The sequence below is a fragment of the Gymnoscopelus braueri genome (genome assembly GCF_963280865.1).
Source record: "Gymnoscopelus braueri genome assembly, chromosome: 3".
Taxonomy (NCBI): Eukaryota; Metazoa; Chordata; class Actinopteri; order Myctophiformes; family Myctophidae; genus Gymnoscopelus; species Gymnoscopelus braueri.
This window is the reverse complement of record NC_137612.1, coordinates 6,024,180-6,042,042: the sequence shown is the minus strand read 5'-3', so window position 1 is coordinate 6,042,042 and position 17,863 is coordinate 6,024,180. Positions and strand designations below refer to the sequence as shown.

The 17,863-nt window shown below is 39.8% G+C and overlaps 1 protein-coding gene across 2 annotated transcripts; it reads right to left on the bottom strand.

The window, feature by feature from the left end:
- Positions 1-1,562: 1,562 nt before the first annotated feature.
- tada3l (transcriptional adaptor 3-like) lies at positions 1,563-16,439 on the bottom strand (the record flags this gene model as incomplete). Of its 2 annotated transcripts, none has more annotated exons than XM_080423234.1 (10): positions 16,421-16,439; positions 15,503-15,543; positions 13,540-13,775; positions 12,120-12,367; positions 5,724-5,829; positions 3,680-3,815; positions 3,459-3,562; positions 3,211-3,317; positions 2,838-3,029; positions 1,563-1,755 (listed from the first exon to the last, which is right to left on the bottom strand). In XM_080423234.1, exons 3-10 carry the CDS (start codon positions 13,747-13,749, stop codon positions 1,563-1,565), a joined length of 1,296 nt encoding a protein of 431 aa, XP_080279360.1. In that variant the 5' UTR covers positions 13,750-13,775; positions 15,503-15,543; positions 16,421-16,439. The 2 variants fall into 2 exon arrangements, with proteins under 2 accessions (XP_080279360.1, XP_080279361.1); XM_080423235.1 differs by having other exon boundaries at positions 13,540-13,757; positions 15,488-15,543; positions 16,421-16,438.
- Positions 16,440-17,863: the final 1,424 nt, after the last annotated feature.

Sequence of the window (17,863 nt, the reverse complement as noted above, 5' to 3'; positions counted from 1 at the left end):
TGACATAAAAAAAAGAGGGGAAAAAGGAACTTGGCATGTTTAGTGTCCATTTCCTACTTTTACTTGAAATAAATCAAATTGAATACAGCACTGCACAAAAAACTATGCAGCATATATAGATAATGAATAAAAACTATTGTATCGCCTTGATTATCAACCCATTCTTTTCTCAGCACTAAAGCAAACTACTGTACATCATAGGCAGGGACACACATACAACTATCTGACAGCTGATAGACATGCAAAAACAAGAGTCTTGGTATTTAATTTATTCAAACATTCAGTTATTATTTTTCATGGTGATACATGGTAAACAAAAACAACATAAAAAAGTGAAAAACAACCAACAACGAAAAAAACGAAAGTAGAAATAGTCTTCAATGCCTACACCGATGTCTACCACATTGTCACAATGTTTACTACATATACATGCTACAAAAATATCCCTAATCAAAATATACATGCCTCCAGTCAAACAGTATAATACAATACTGTACACAACTGTCACAAGAATCGTTTAAAAAAAGAAAATGTTTATGGCCAGCTGGCCACAGGAGGGCGCTCTATGGAGCACAAACTATGACCACATTCATACAACTTATACTCAAAAGAACAAAAACAGAAAAAAATAGACTTCCCCATATCTCTCATACAGTGTATCACAGTACAATCCTGAGTGTTAATGGAGTAGTTCACCCCAAAAATCACTTATTTTCTATCAATTACACATCCCATGTAGCCTTGAATTCATGGGGATTTTTTTGTTGTTATCGCATTCCTAAACCAATAATTTGATGGCCGGCTGTGTTTCCGGTAGGAGACTCAAAGAGTCTCTCTTGAGTCTCCTACCGGAGACGTTAGCATCTTTCCGACAATTATTGGCTTAGGAACTATTGACTTAAAAACTCCATGAATTCAAGGCTTCATGGGGTGTGTAATTGATATAAAACATTTTTTGGGGGTGAACTACTCCTTTAAAGGTAGGGTAAGTGATTTGCAATTATTCAAATAATTGCGAAATGGGTCTATGTTCTGATAGTGCTCGTTACTATAGAGTGTCCTGTCCATATAAGCAGTCTCCATGTCTCTCCAGCTCTTTATAAAACAGAAAATGCAAGGATAGAGAACTCAATCAGGATACAGATTAAACAAGTGAAATTGGAAGTGATGACACTAAGAAATGAGCAGGCAAACTTTTAACAGGAACACTATACAAATGAAGCTTAAAAATGGGTACTTTCTCCTGATTGGCTGAGATTTTGACACCTACCAGAAAATGTATTTTCTGTTTATTAAAGAGCTGGGGAGACTCCTGTTACTGAACAAACACTCTATAGCAATGATTACTATCAGAATATAGTGCTTTAACCTTTTAACAAAATACTTTTTGTTTTAACCCAAAAATATCACTTACCCTACCTTTAATTGAATTCTGTGAGAGTGTAAAAGTGAACCCTTATGGTCCATTTGTTGTTAAATGAACACTCAGGATCATGCTGTGCATCACCCACCTCATTTCAGCCGACCCCTCGCCCTCCCCCCCCCCCCCTCCCTCCCTCCCCCTATCCATCCAGTAACTTGAGGATGCTGTCTCTCTCCTTCAGGGCTTTCCATGCCTGGTCCTTCTCCTTCTTGGTGGGGGTGCGCTTCTTCTGCCTGGCCGCCATGATGCGGCGGAATCCCTCCATGACCTCGTTGTCGGAGACCCTGACCCTCTGCCTCAGCTCCTGTTTGCGCATCTCCTCCTTCGCTAGCCTGGCGGTCAGAAGCAACAGACAAAAAGACCCGTTAATAAATAAATAAAAGGACGACCATTGTCACAATCATCACTCGAGTTGGAACTTGATGTTGGAACGTTTTTAGTTGAGCTGCGAAACGACAATTGTAATAAATGAATGAAGTTGCTCGTTTGTATGTTTGAATAAGGGATAGTGGGGGAAGTGGAGCCTAAGGGGTGAGCCGCCTAGAACAGTGTATATCAACCCTGGCAAACGTCCCAATTTTGGGCCGGGGCTACTGCTGAGGTGTGCCGCGCCGTTTGAAGGAGGTTTGAAAAAAAAAGATTTTGAAAAAAAACAAAAAAATAAATAAAAAGATTTATTTTTTATTTTTTTAAACAATAATAATAATCAGGCATGCAAACAGCCCCGAGGTGAAAAGGGTGACAACATGCTGTTTTTTTTCGGGTCAGGTGTCACACTATTGCCCTATTTGGATTCAAAACGGCTAGTGGAAGCTGAAAAGCTACAAGTTTGCATGTCTGAATAATGCAAAAACAGAAATATTTGTTTGCATTTGCTTTTTTTCTCCCCCATATATTTTCATGATAAAAAAGTGCGTATCGTATCGAAATCGTATCGAAGTTGTGTGCCCAATATCGTATCGTATCGTTTCGTGAAATGTGAAAATCGGCACACCCCTAGTGTGTGTATATAGATATACCGTATATATATATATAATTATATATACCGTATATCTAGGTGTGCCCTGGGATTTTTTGGCTATGCCAGGTGTGCCTTGGCACAAAAAAGGTTGATAGACACTGGCCTAGAAGAGTGTTTGTGTGTCTGTTTGTGTGCCTGCGGCTAATGTCACAAACCAACTTTCTTTCTCATGCACACCAATAGGCTTAGTGTTAGGGTTAGTACATAAACTCCTAAATATTTTCAAATTTTTTCACCTTGAGATTCCAGTTATCTCTGTCTGTCCATCTGTGTGTGCGTGCGTGCGTGCGTGCGTGCGTGTGTGTGTGTTAATCTCAGATCCACTGTCCCTCCATATTTGGGTAAGACTAACATAATCAATGTGATGTGTGGAAGGATGCATGTTCTTCTCACCGGAGCAGCTCCTGCTTGCGGGCTCTGTTGTGGGCACTCAGAGCTTTGAGCTCGGCCTGTCTCTTGTGGAGCTCTGCCAGAACCTCGTCTTCAGAGTCTCCTCCCGTTCCCGGGCGCTCCTCGGAGTCCAGCAGCCCCTGAGACACCAGCTCCTCCCTGATCCGTGCCTCCAGAGAGCGTGTGTGTGGAACACTGGGGAGATGATGAGGCAAAGGCAAGACAGTTTTATTTGTATGGCACATTTCAACAAGGCAATTCAATGTGCTTTACACAGAACATCAAGCAAAGGAAACACAATTATAAACTTATAAAATGACATTAGGATGCATAAAACAAACAATCCACACTGTACAAGAGATGATGTGCATAATACCTGAAAGCTTTGCCCTGGCTTCGAGGAGACGTCCCAGCTCCATCGTTAGCGTCCTTCCCGGAAATGTCTGGAATTGGAGAGTCCTCCATGGGCGATATTATATTCTCCTGCCGGGACACATTAACAAATCCCCACACAGCCGTATATCAGCGAGGTGCCACAGGATTAATTCGATGATGAAGCATCAGTGCATGTTTGAAAAACGGTCATGTTAATTGAGTGCACAGAATGGTAAAACTGTGTCTAACCTCAACCAGGGCCTGGAGCAGACGTTGTGTGAGTGGGCCAAAGGGACAGCCATCTTCCGGAGAATCGTGTTGGGACTCGGACTTCTTCAGCAGAGAATCCACATCTAGAAAGACCATCAGCAAGACATCAAGCTAAACCATATAACCACATGGTGCATGCACACGGTGTAGCTCTCTAACATTCATCGAACAACACACAGGTTTCACAGTAGCTTTTATACCCTTGGCGTCCAGCTCAGAGAGCGGCCCTCCCATGAGGTTCTTCTTCTTGTCGTTGGCCCGTGCTCCTTCCCTCTGCTCCTCCAGCAGGTCCTCCTGAGCCCACCGCTGGGAGTAGTGTTTCCCCAAAGCTGGGATCTAACACAGGAGGACAAGATGGAGGACATTACAGCTGTCATCAACAAAACTGTCTGTCATCAACGTACTCCTTTTCATTTCTTTTTTTAATTTAGAGTAGCCAATAATTTGTACACCCTTTTTCTCCCCATTTTAGTCGTTAACTCTATAAACGCCATTGACTCGAAAACGCGTCAATTACTACTTAATCCACCCACGCCATTAACGCGTTTGACGCGTTGGATTTGCGTTCATTGTTTAATCTCTGATCGCGCTATGCTGCTTAAAATCCAATGTTATTCTCCAGTTCCACTTACTTCACCCATATCTGCATCCGGTTTCATGTCCTGGGTTCCGTTTCCGGTTTTTGATTATTTTCCCCCAGTCATTTTCGTCAAGAATAGGTAAACAAACGGTTTTTCACACGGTATGACAGACAAACGGACAGATTCTCTTCTATAATCTATGGTCTGGGTGACGATCAGTCATCGCCGTCGTGTATCACATCGTAATTTTGGCGATCAAAACAATCTGGGACGACGTCACTTCCGTTTTCATGTTTTTCCCTGTCTAATCGCTCAAGAAGGATAACAGTGACCCCAGGAGCTGATCAGGCTGTCATGTGCTGCTCTCTAGTGGCGGATTTGTGCTGCGTCTTTATAAAACAGTCTGATCAATTATTTTCATGAAAATTTTCAAAATATAAAAATAAAAAAAACTCGAAAATTGCTGGCAATGGGGGAGTACTTTATGAAAATACTCTGGCAGTCAAAGAGTTAATATGCCAATTGATTCCTCCCCCACACACATTTCTGTGTCGTCACTGCTGTCGTATCCTACTGACTCACCTACCAGTGAGGAGCCCCCACCAGGAGGACGTAGAGCCTTCGTCCTACTCCTCCCGCCCAACACTCCCCGCTGACAGGTGGCGATATTTGGTCATGCAATGACCAATATCGCCCTCCCCGCCCGGCCGCCCTGCCCTGAACACGGGCCAATGTGTGTCAGCGTTTCAGTTAGAACAATTACATCACACTAAAGTGAAGACCTCATCCATGTATACATATTTAGCCAAACTTTTTTTGTGATTTTGTGTATGCTATAATGCATATAAAACGTGTATTTCCAAATAGTAGCCCGGGCGTTTAATACGCTACATCAGGCGTTTAAAAGGCAGCAGGCTTTTATTTATTTTTGCACCGGTCTGCACCGGGACATTATTTGGTTACAGTTCCAATTAGGCTGAAGAAACAGCAAATAATAGCCCCGGCGTTTGCACAGACTGGGGCGTTTAATGCACAAAATGGTGTCAGACCCCCGGCAGGTATTAGGTAGTGGGCGGCTATTTGCGGTAGCTGGGCTACTATTTGGTAAATCTGGGAACCCACAGCCAAATGAGAAGGAAAAACAGCGCCCTCTGCTGTTTGTACTATCTCACTTGGCTCTGGGACAATGACGACGTAGCACCCGTGCGCAAGGAAACCGGGGGTTTGGTCTGCCTTCAGCGCATCACTTCCGGTGGTGCGACTATGTTTTCATTCCCACTAACAATATTTCTACACGGAACACTAACACCACTTCTCCCAGAGAACATGGATCGTTTTGGTTATAAGCCCACTTGTTTCTATGATGAAAGAGCAAGTTAAAATGTGAATATCTTTCCGTGGTTTTGTCTGCTCCGCGGACGCTATTGTTAAATTAGTTTCGGTTGGTTTCGAGGGGAAGGATCGACGGACACGTGAATCCCGCCCACTACATTTGATTGGGTAAAGCGCGGCCTGCTTCCTGATCTGAAGGCACGCCCACTTGTAGCCCAGTGTGTACACGTTATGACGAACCTTCACGACAGATTCCAACGCAGAGCAGAATCTGTTCTTGAGAGATTACTATTTGGTAAATATACGGTATATGAATGGCTTTAAGTCATACTTTATAATATTCAGCCTCATCCTCTGGGGGTTTCAGAAGTTCCTCCAGCACTCTGATTTCTTCATTTGTGATGTCAGCACAGTACGGTTCAACTGATGCCCAAAACCTGCAAAATAAAGAAATGATTTTCAATATTTCATATAAACCCATTTGAATCCTTCCCACCCTGTGAATTTGCAAGCATGACCTTATATCTCTTCAAGGGGGTGAAAACAAAGGGTACCTTGACCTTTCAGGAAAACATTAAAGTAAAGTAGACTTTGTTTTATACTTGTACAGGTTATCTATTCTGGTGTCATTACAACCTAGTTCAGAGATGGTGTGTATATATCCCTGTCTAGGGGTATGGTATCGTAAGACAGAATAAAGGAGCAATGCAGAGTGTAAATAGAAGGACGAGACACCAGAGATATATACAGCAGGGGTCTTCAACGTTTTTTTCAGGCCGAGGACCCCTTAGCTGAGAGAGAGATGAAGCAGGGACCCCCCCCCCCCCCACACTACATTGCATACAATTGTGTTGCAGATTAAACTTTTTCAGAGATGGCTTTTCAACATTTTTGAAAAGCCACAAATTTACACAACACTGACTATCGTCAGTGTTGTGTAAATGAATGCTTTTTTGTTCATTTCAGACATTTCACCACTTAACCCATTAAGACCTGAGGCCGCTTCTAAATATTTTCTAAATCCTAACAGTTTTTCGGAATTTTTTTTTAAAAAAAAATGTTCACGATTTTTCAAAAATAGCAGATCTACAAGCTCATAGCGCGGCACTCGGTGCCGCGCTATGAGCTTGTATATCTGCTATTTTTGAATAGCCTAAAGAAATCTAAAAGTGACACAGATGCGTTCCAGGTATTAATGGGTTAAACCTTCAATACTTAGTACTTGATTTGCTCCTCTTCCCCCCTACACCAATGTTGCCGAAAATAGCCGATTCGGCAAATGTTCCTCAGAATAGAGATGCTATAGGTTCAAGTGGTTAACTCTCTCAGTGCCACGCCCCGAGATATCCCGAGTTTTTCCCCCGAGTACCCTCCCTGCCAGCACGAGAAATCCCGAGTTTTTACTTTTGACTGTGGTCGCGCTATTCTGTTTATTTTTCATGAGCACTTTCGCTTCCTGACTCCTTCAGACTCATTGGGTTCCGGTTTCATGACGCAGATTCCGTTTCCGGTTCTCATTTTTTTCCCGCGGTCATTTTCGGCCCAGAATAGGGAAAGTCGCGGTTTTTCACACGGTAAAAAACGGAGAGGTCCACTTCTGTTCTCTTTGGTCTGGGTGACGATCAGTCATCGTAGTCGTGTATCACATCGTATTTTACCCCGATCACAGATTGTCGAAAACGTCACATCCGTGTTTTGACCGGATGTGACGTAGGCCTGTTTGGGAGGGGGTGAGCGAGTCAGCGAGGTCATCAATGTGTCGATTTGCTGCTCTCTACTGGTAGAACTGTCGTACAGTGGTTAGCACTTGATAACGGCAGTAATACCATCTGAGTGCCTCTGTGGTACCACAGAGGCACCACCACTACTTGGTGGTGCCACATTTGACACCTTTTTTTTAGGTGTAGTGTGGCTGATCGGCCACAATGTGGCGCATGTGAGTCCATGAACCCTATAGTACATTATTAGCAACAGGGGAAGGGTGATTGCATTTAAAAGTGATTGTAATTTGTATTTTTTGTAAACATAGAAAATAATGCAGAGTCCTTAGGATGAATTCAAAAGCAATTGTTTCTTTAAACACAACTGTGTTTCATGGTGGAAGAAGTACACAGACATTTTACTTAAGTTAAAGTAGCAATACCACAATATAAAAATACTCTATTACAACTAAAAGGCCTGTGTTCATTTTGAACACAGGCCTTTTAGTTGTAATAAAATGTTACTTGAGTAAAAGTACAAAAGTATTGGCATCAAAATATACTTAAAGTACCAAAAGTAAAAGTACTAAAATATTTGAAAGTAGCCGATCTACAAGCTTGTAGATCGGCTATTTTCAAATGGCTGTGGTATAAAATAGGGCTAAAGTGGTTAATGTATAAGTTTTATAATATAATCATGTATATCTGCAAAGTCACTAGTAACTAAAGTTTTCAAATAATTGTAGTGGAGTAAATTACAATATTTGCCTCTGCAGATGTAGTGGAGTGGAAGTAAAAGTACAGTAATACTCCAGTAAAATAAGAAAAAACACCTCAACATTATTCACTAAATTCTGTGCGCCTCAAACTGGAATTGAACCCTGCTCTGCAAATAGTAAGGCCACTCTCTACTCCATTACACTACTGGTGCAGTAATAAGTGTATGGGGTCAGGACGTGTCACTTTCTCTATGTTCTGTGCACTACTCCTTGGAAAGTCAGAGATAAAAAGCTTGCAGCTCCCAAAGCTGCTACTGTCTGAGAGCAGTAACTAGTAACTATAGTAGTCAACTAAAAGTACAATTTCAATAAAATGCATTATAAACTACTGTCCGGCACAATTATATTGTTTTAGAATGTGAAACAGAGTTAAATGAACACAGGAGAGTATAATGTACTAACTAACTAAGGACCCCAATTTAAACAAGCCATATGGCTTTCTTATTCCTATTTAGCAGCCAGCTTCCTATTTAGTCGACCTTGGATTTGAACTGTACTTTCATGTGCTTTTTGTCTGCAAACTTATAAATAAAGTATTCAATCAATCAATAAAAAAAAATGGCATGGTTGGAAAAACAGAGAGAGAATGAAAGAGTTTTCATCTGAAGAATTACTGGGGATCCACAGAAAATCTCTGCTATCAGTCTGTCTGTCAACGACATGCAATGACATGCAAATTAACTGGTTTAACACCTGGGCCAGGGTCTTTTGTTTGTCTCTAGGTCACCACAATGGACTCAGGAGCCCAGGAGTTGTGCCCTCCCCCCACACACTCACAAGCACACTTTTATTTTTTACTACATGTGTTCAATTGCAGTTTGTTTTCATTAGATTTTTAAGTGGATTTGCTAGTTTAGTTTTTAGTTTGTGAAAAGGCTTAGTTTTAGTTGAGTTTTTAAATTAGTTTCAGTGTTTGTGTTAGTTACTTTAGTTTGTGTAGTCACGATCTGCGCGGCCGTAAAAGTGCTCTAAACTCTGTCTGTAATCACCCAATAATGAATTCCTAAGACTTGGAGTCAGTTGTATTATTTGTAAGGGTAGTCAGGGGCAATATTCAACAAGCTCAGAATAGTGAAAATGCTCACAACACGTTGCATTGCTACAACTGCTGTTGTCATCGGCTGTGTGGAGACAGAAATGAAAACTGATTCTGAATTTTTGCTTAATCATTCTGAATCAGCTTTGCTATACATTCATCAAAAGTTATGAAAGTTCTAATGAAAGAACGGGACTCAACTGGTGACGTTGACAGAGAAGCATCAGAAAGATTCATCAGACTTACAAACATCCCATCAGAGAGAATTAGATGCATTTGGGGTTGACCTTAAAAAGGCAGTCGATGCCCAGTTAGTACTGAAGACAGAGAGATGTAATGAAAACAAAGTGCAAGTCATTTAATTGTTAATAATTTGACCTCTCTGTACAGTTACATTACTGTAGAGTCATTGTGTCAACTAATAACAGATCATAAGAAAATGCATCTTGACCTACAGTACCATTTTGATTGTTTGACAACCAACAACTAGCTCATTTTAAATAACACAACCGTCCCTATGGGATCTAAACTCCATCCATGTGTGGTCAAAGTGGCAAATAAAATCTCTTTTTGACATTCCTGGCTGACACTCATTTAGATAGACATGGCATGCGTTTAAAACATTGACTAGACAGTAAAGACTCATTATAATCTACAAAGAACTCAGCTCTATACAATCATATTTATACCGTAGGCTACTCTTTAAATAGAAATCCTAATTTTATTTGACATTTACAAAAAATGAATAAAACCTAATAAAATGCATATTCTTTAATAAAAATACACTAAATGCCTTTAGTTTACAGCCTATATTCCCTAAGGCTATACATAGGCTAGATCAAGTAAATAGAATTGTTGTTGTTGGTTATCAAACAATCAAAATGGTACTGTAGGTAAAGATGCATTTTCTTATGATCTGTTATTAGTTGACACAATGACTCTACAGTAATGTAACTGTTCTGAGAGGTCAAATTCTTAACAATTAAATGACCTTAACCATATTTCTGTTGTGCTTATCTTAATTTTATGGGCTCAACATTCTTGTCTATCAATGGTAAAACTTGTTACTATTATCTAATTAAATATAGTTTTGCTTAAAAGTAATCCAAAAGTAACTGAAAGTAGCTAGTAGTTACTTTTTAAATGGAGTAATCAGGATTAAGTTACTGACTACATTTTTAGCAAGTAACTTGTAACTGAAGGGGATTCCTTCGACAGGATGTGTGCATTAGCATAACCTGTTTAGGCTTGGTAGATCAAAATTCACTTCAAGATCCCCTCCCCCTTACCTCAAATCTCCCTCTTTCTCTTCCAATCCAAAAACTAAAGCAATGCTGTGTACCAGTTTAAACACTATAGGCCTATCTTTAAAGTGGCAAAGATCGGCTACTTTCAAAGATTTTAGTACTTTTACTTTTGGTACTTTAAGTATATTTTGATGCCTTTGTACTTTTACTCAAGTAACATTTCACTGTTTCAGCTGGAAGTGAGATGCCCCATTCATATATCAACTGTACCAGTAGTATAGTGGTTAGTGTATTGTTCTCTGAATTTGGAGGCCTGGGTACGATCCCTACTTGGGTTGCTTAGAACCTTGGGGAAAATGTTGAGGTTTTGTTTTACTTTAATGGAGTATTACTGCACTTTTACTTCTACTCCACTACATCAGCAGAGGCAAATATTGTACTTTTACTCCACTACAATTATTTGAAAGCTTTAGATACTTTGCAGAAATAAATTGTTATATTATTAAACATATATATTAACCACTTTAGCCATATTTTATACCACGGCCATTTGAAAATAGCCAATCTACAAGCTAGCTACTTTCAAACATTTTAGTACTTTTACTTTTGGTACTTTAAGTATATTTTGATGCCAATACCTTTGTACTTTTACTCAAGTAACATTTCACTGTTTCAACTGGAAGTGATATGCCCCATTCTGTGTGTAGTAAGGTGTGATCTCATACAGGCATCATGTTAACTGTATTGGTAGTGTAGTGGTTAGTGATTTGTTCTCTGGATTTGGAGGTCTGGGTACGATCCCTGCTTGGGATGTCAAGAACCTTGGGAAAATGTTGAGGTGTTATTTTACTTTAATGGAGTATTACTGCACTTTTACTTCTACTCCACTACATCAGCAGAGGCATATATTGTACTTTTACTCCACTACAATTATTTGAAAGCTTTAGACTTAGCAGATATAAATTGTTATATTATAAAACATATATATTAACCACTTTAGCCATATTTTATACCACGGCCATTTGAAAATAGCCAATCTAAAAGCTAGATCGGCTACTTTAATTTGTTTTAGTACTTTTAATTTTAGTTCTTTAAGTATAGTAATCCTGTTTACCAATTTAAATACTGTAGGCCTATCTTTAAAGTGGCAATATGCATACATCCATAAAATGCAGGTTTACAAGTGCCAAAAAGTGATTACAACTTCTAATTGTTGACTGAAAGATGTTATTGTATTGAGTTTCTTCCTGTCCTGGGAACTTGTTTCCACGGAAAGTTATATTTTACTACTTTTCAATATCTATGAAATTTAAAGATTACAGCTCACTCAATGTACCCATTGAAATAACTTTAAATGGCTGATCTAACACATGATTTTTTAAAAATGTTTCATTCCTGTGGGTTATATTTAATAGCCCACTGAGTGCAATTTACCAAAATACATCTTGATAATATAACCCATACAATTATTTGTTTCACTTCTCAACAAGTTCAGCTTCAATTGCAGCTTCTTTCTGTTGACTGAAAGCAGCCCTGTCTCAAATAGACACAACATGCCTATGTCTGGGCATTAGTTGCTCTCTACCGCCATCTAGTGGCACCACATAGAAAAAAGCGGTACCACAAAAACAGGTGGTACCACAGGGGCACCAGAGGGGTACCACCACTGACATTATCAAGTGCTAACCACTGTAGGTGTTTAAAATTGCAGAAGACAAGCTATTTGAAAATTAAATGACAAAATAGCAACAAAAAAAAAATACGAAAATTGCTGGCACTGGGGGAGTACTTTATGAAAATACTCTTGGCAGTGAAAGAGTTAATGTAAAAAAAAAAAAATCCTATCACACAAAGATTTGGCGGACCCCCTATAGTAACCCTGAGGATCCCCTAGGGGTCCCGGACCCCCTGTTGAAGACCCCCTGATATACAGTATCAGTAAATAGTTGCTGTTTTTTTGCTGACCTGTTCGGGGCGTCGTTCTTTGGAGTGCGGGGAATGTCTTGTGACTCTTCGGTGAGCTCGTATCCGTGGGCTTTGGGCTGAAGGTTCTTGGTCTTGGATCTACCGGGCCCGGGTCCCGGCCCGTGGCCGCCTTTGCCGTCCAACTTCTGTTTTTTGGGTTTGTGGCGAGACGAGGCGGACGGGTCTGGATCTTTACCCAACTTCACGAACCGCTTGTCTCCCTTCTTATCCTGCCAGTCTGTGAGAATCTGAGGAATAACATGATGGCGTTTAAACGTTTTCCTTCATCAACGTTAAGGCCGTTGGTTCTCAAAGTGGGGTCCGGGGAACCCCCAGGGGTCCGTGGGGGCGTTCCAGGGGGTCCCCAGCTAAATGTGTTAATATAGCATCACAATAATTTGAACCACTTTAACCTGTTATACTTTGGCTATTAAAAAATAGCAGATCTACAAGCTCATAGCGCGGCGCTTGTAGATCTGCTATTTTTGAAAAATCATGAACATTTGTGCAAACCTTTGAATATATATATTTTTAAAGCCAACATTTGTAACTCAAATCTTTGCTTCTGGGGGGGTCCCTGGAAGAAAATATTTTGAGATGGGGGTCCGCGGCCAAATACATATCATTTGGGGGTCCTTGACATGAAAAAGTTTGAGAACCACTGACGTAAGGTATAGGGTTGGGATTCAGAACCGGATTCAAACCGGATCTAACATTGAGGTACCAAGGAATCGGTTCCATCACATTTGGAACCGTTTCTGGAACCGGGTTTCATCACACTGTCAGAGCTGGTATGTGGAGTGGACTTCACACGTCTGCTCACTGTGTTGCCAGATGGGAAATGTTAAAATTATCGTACCGGAGGCTTAAAGTTATCGTATTTGAAAGAAAACGTATCGTACACAGCCAAAAAAGAGAAATAACAGTAAATATGTAATTTCATAAAAAATTGCGTATCATTATAAGAAACAACCTTGTTTGAGACTCCTACTTGACAAAAAACGCATCACATAATAAGATTTCTCACATAATATGAGAAATCAGACCTCACACAAATAAAAGCCTGAAACTGGATTCGAAAGACGCAACCGGTGTTTTTCAACCTGTGTTTTTAATGGCTCCAAGTACAGATCTAGGGTCAGATTTACTGATTCACTGACTTATTTTGAAAAGCCAAACCGAATCAGCAGCCAGGGAATTTAGTAAATTCACACACTTTTTTTTGTGATATGGCGAAATTATCGTACATTTGGGCATTTTTGGCATTATTGATCGTACATCGTACAGAGGGTAAAATTATAGTACAAGTACGATAATTATCGTACATCTGGCTACACTGCACGATACCGGTGGTTCTCACACTTTTAAATGTCAAGGACCATCATAACTCTGAGAGTGTACAAATGGACCCGTAACGTACCTGTCTCTGCTCCTCCAGGGCTCTGAGGCGTCGGCTGGCCGAGGACAGGAGAGTCTCCAGCTCCAGCTGGAGCGTGTCCAGCTCCTCGATGCCGATGCCGTCGTCCTCGGAGCGGCCCAGCACGGCGGTGTAGCGGGGACACACTTTGACATGCTCCACGGGCTTGAAGTCGTAGTACTTCAGCGGGGGGCAGTCCTTCAGCTCACTCATGATGTTCTCTACGTGGTGGCAGAAGCCTAGAAATATACAGAAGAATAAAGATTCAAGAGGAGAGACTTCATGGTTAATGGGAGTCAGTTATTTCTCTCTCTCTCTCTTAAGGACCCCAACGGAAACAAGTCCGCAAGGACTTTTTTGGTCGGACCTTTTAGACAAAAGTATTATAAATGTAACTGTGTTGTTTTACATTCTTTTGCCTAATAAAAATGTCAATCAATCAATCTCTCAATTCAATTCAATTGCCAAAGCAATAGTGTGAAATAAAAACGTTATTTATTAAATCTTCCATCTGCACTTGCAAAGGTCCAACTTTGTCAATTTCTCTTTCAACTCGTTCTTCTGTGGTGATGTCAGTTGGAGGTGGGCTGTCCAGTTGGGCTTGTGGTGGGAGTGTCATCACCAGAGAGGACTTTTATTCTCTTCTCCTGTCTCTGCTCTCTCTCTGATTCTAGATAAGTCTTTCTCACAAGGACTCATGTTGTCCTGGGTTCATCACCACTCACCAGGGAAACTCACTTCAACAGCGGTCTGCTTAATCCATTAAGATTAAGATTTCTTTGGTTATTAAAAAATAGCAGATCTATAAGCTCATAGCGCTATGAGCTTGTAGATCTGCTATTTTTGAATAATTATGAAAATGTGTGCAAATCTTTGAATATATATGTTATTTTTTTAAAGAGAACATTTTTAACTCAAAACTTTTTTTAAATGTTGGATTTAGAAGACATTTGTAGAATTCCCAGAATAGTCAGGGGATATTAAAAAAAATCTTGGAATAAATTCCTTACCAAAAAAAATCTTCACCAATGTGTTTGTAAAGGTGTCTAGTAACACATCTAGTAACACATCTCACAAAGACTGAAATGTTTCCCTAGGAGAATTTGTGACAGCTCCTGAAAGTTGGGGTACCCACCATAACCTTATGAGGGGAAAAAAAAAATCAAAATTTAATTCTGTTTTAAGTAGCATGTGAGGGGTCAAACTAGGGTGTTTTTATGATTCTGAATCCATTGCAAGCATTTGTTTTGCACCAAAACCACTCCTTGGGCTAAAAACGGCCATAGCCATCCTTTTCCAGGTATACTTTTTGTGTAAAAAGCCCATTGAGTTTGGGCTGTTTTTAGACCAAGGAGTGGTTTTGGTGCAAAACAAATGCTTGCAATGGATTCAGAATCATAAAAATACCCTAGTTTGACCCCTCACATGCTACTTAAAACAGATTTTTTTTCCCCCCTGCATAAGGTTATGAAAATTCCTGTCGAAAATTCCCCTAGGGAAACTGCATTTCAGTCTTTGTGAGATGTGTTACTAGACACTTTTACAAACACATTGGTGAAGATTTTTTTGGTAAGGAATTTATTCCAAGATTGGACATTTTTCTGCTAATATCCCCTGACTAGAAGCAAAGATTTTAGTTGAAATGTTCGCTTTAAAAAATATATATTCAAAGATTTGCACAAATTTTCAAAAATATCCAAATAAATCTTAAAATGACACAGATAGGTTCCTTCTTAATGGGGTTATTCACAACACTGCTTCCATTGTTAAGGTTCCAAGTGCTTTCACACCTCTCTCCCTTTCACACCTACGGGGTTGCTAGAATTCTGCATGCATGTTGTCCTGGTAGAGCCTTGCTCTTTGTGTTTTGGTTTAGTATTACTTTTAAACATGTAGATATCTAAAACACAAACGTGATATAGTTCAGTTCTGGATTCAGAGGTAAGCCTACATCGGTGATACTTACTCAGAGTTTAGAGTTATTCCCAGATGTCAGTTTAGTTTCCCCTGTGAAGAAAGTAAACAATTATTGAGTTGAATCTTGTTCTTGAACAAGTTTAAACTTCAAACTGCCTGTGTATTGAGAGAATAATGTTCAAGTTGATATAATCCTGGTTTAGGTCATTGCAGAAATGACCAGGTTTGTTCCACTTAGATCTAATTTTTTGCAACAAAACTTGTCAGGAGCTCAGGTAGGTATGTCCTCTCACTTTCACTCTCTCTGACTCACACACACACACACACACACACACACACACACACACACACACACACACACACACACACACACAATAGAATGAGCAATGCCCCAAAAGAGATTAGATTTGGTCACCCCCCCTCTCTCTCTCACACACACACACACACACACACACACACACACACACACACACACACACACACACACACACACACACACACACACACACACACACAGCATCAATAGAATGAGCAATGCTCCAAACTCCAAAGAGATTAGATTTGATCACCCCCCCCCCTCTCTCTCTCTCTCCCCTCTCTCTCTCTCGCTCTCTCTCTCACACACACACACACACACACACACACACACACACACACACACACACACACACACACACAGAGAATGATCACAGAGCTAATAACAACATAGTACCTAGGAGGCTCCTAGCATCACAGCATCTTAACGCTGTGTCCAGTGTGTGTGTGTGTGTGTGTGTGTGTGTGTGTGTGTGTGTGTGTGTGTGTGTGTGTGTATGCTGCAGACGAGATTTTGATCACATTTCTCTCTCAAATGTAAATAATACCCTGTATGGTCTAAAGTAAGCTCTTAGCCTGGGGTTTCTTTTCATCTAAACCTCCCAGGAACAATGTATTTAATATTTCTGTTAAGAGTAAATGTAATATTTACCTTGTTGTCTGAATGGCGTCCATAATGGAAGAATCCATTCCAGTATGGGGGGGTCGGTGGTAGTCAATATTACTACTGTGCAGTTGTTTCAGAAATGTACCACGCTAAAAGCTACAGTAAAATAACGAATTTATTTACATTTATTAATGCAGCCATTTCAGACCAATATTCATGTTAAACAACCAAATGAATCTGGAAAACGACAAAACCTCTTGATAGAATGAATGGTATCGTCGGTAGAAACCATTATTATGTGGGGGCGGGGGTAAATTAAATAAATGACTGAGCTAATGATCAACTTTATTACCATGGTGTGGTTTTGTTGTTTATATCGATGATGATGGGGATTTTATGTATGGCTCACAATGGATATAACTAACAGATCGTTTAAATAGGAACAGAAATGACTAGCCAGTCCCCATCAAAGACTGCGATGGATCATTCCAAGTGTCTGTTCGTTTTGAGGAGCCACGTGTCCCCGATGAGTGGAACTTCTATTTATTTATCCCTTTGACATGAGAAAACATTTACAGTGCCAATAGTCCATGAGCCAGAGCCCCAAAATTGAGCAATGATTATCGAAAGAGTGGGCAAAACCAAACCTATATTAAATTGTTCAGAGGGTCAATATGAGTAAATAAATATTTGATAACCTTTCCACAGGAGCAGCTTTTTCATGGTTATCACACATTATTTTCCCCATACGTACATGACAGGTGAAATAACTTCCTGAGTTGATTACTTACATGAAGACAATGATTTATCGTATAACAAGTTTTCTGAAATTGTATATTTAAATATGCAAATTCGGCATTAGGAAAATATGCCTACATTTGCATAACTTTCCAGAATCAACATTGGAACATTGGAGATGTAATGAAATAAGTCAACATACTTATTTCATTTTGTTAATCAGAATCAGAATCAGAATCAGAAATCAGAATCAGTTTTATTGTCACATCACAGGTTTACAAGGTAAAAAAGTGGGTGAAATTCTTTTTTGTACATCGTTCCCATCGCAACGTTAGTTTCCATAGAAAGAAGAGGGGGGGGAGAAGAAGAGGGTGGGGGGCAAGTGGGAAGGAGATCAAAACAAGAGAGCAACAGAAGGCCAGACAAGTTATCTACATAATTACAAATTACCTGAGATAATAAAAAACTAAATGTTGGAGTCAAAGGTTTTTAATGAGGGAATATTCAATATCTGGCTCAATTTTGGGGCTCTGGCTCATGGACTAAATGCCTAATTTGTATATTTAAAAATACAATTTCAGAAAACTTAATAAGTAATACGATAAATCATTGTCTTCATGTAAGTAATCAACTCAGGAAGTTTCATTATGATAACTCTTTTTTAAATTTTGTCATTTTTTCACCTGTCATATACGTATGGGGGAAATAACAAAATGTGTGATAACCATGAAAAAGCTGCTCCTGTGGAGA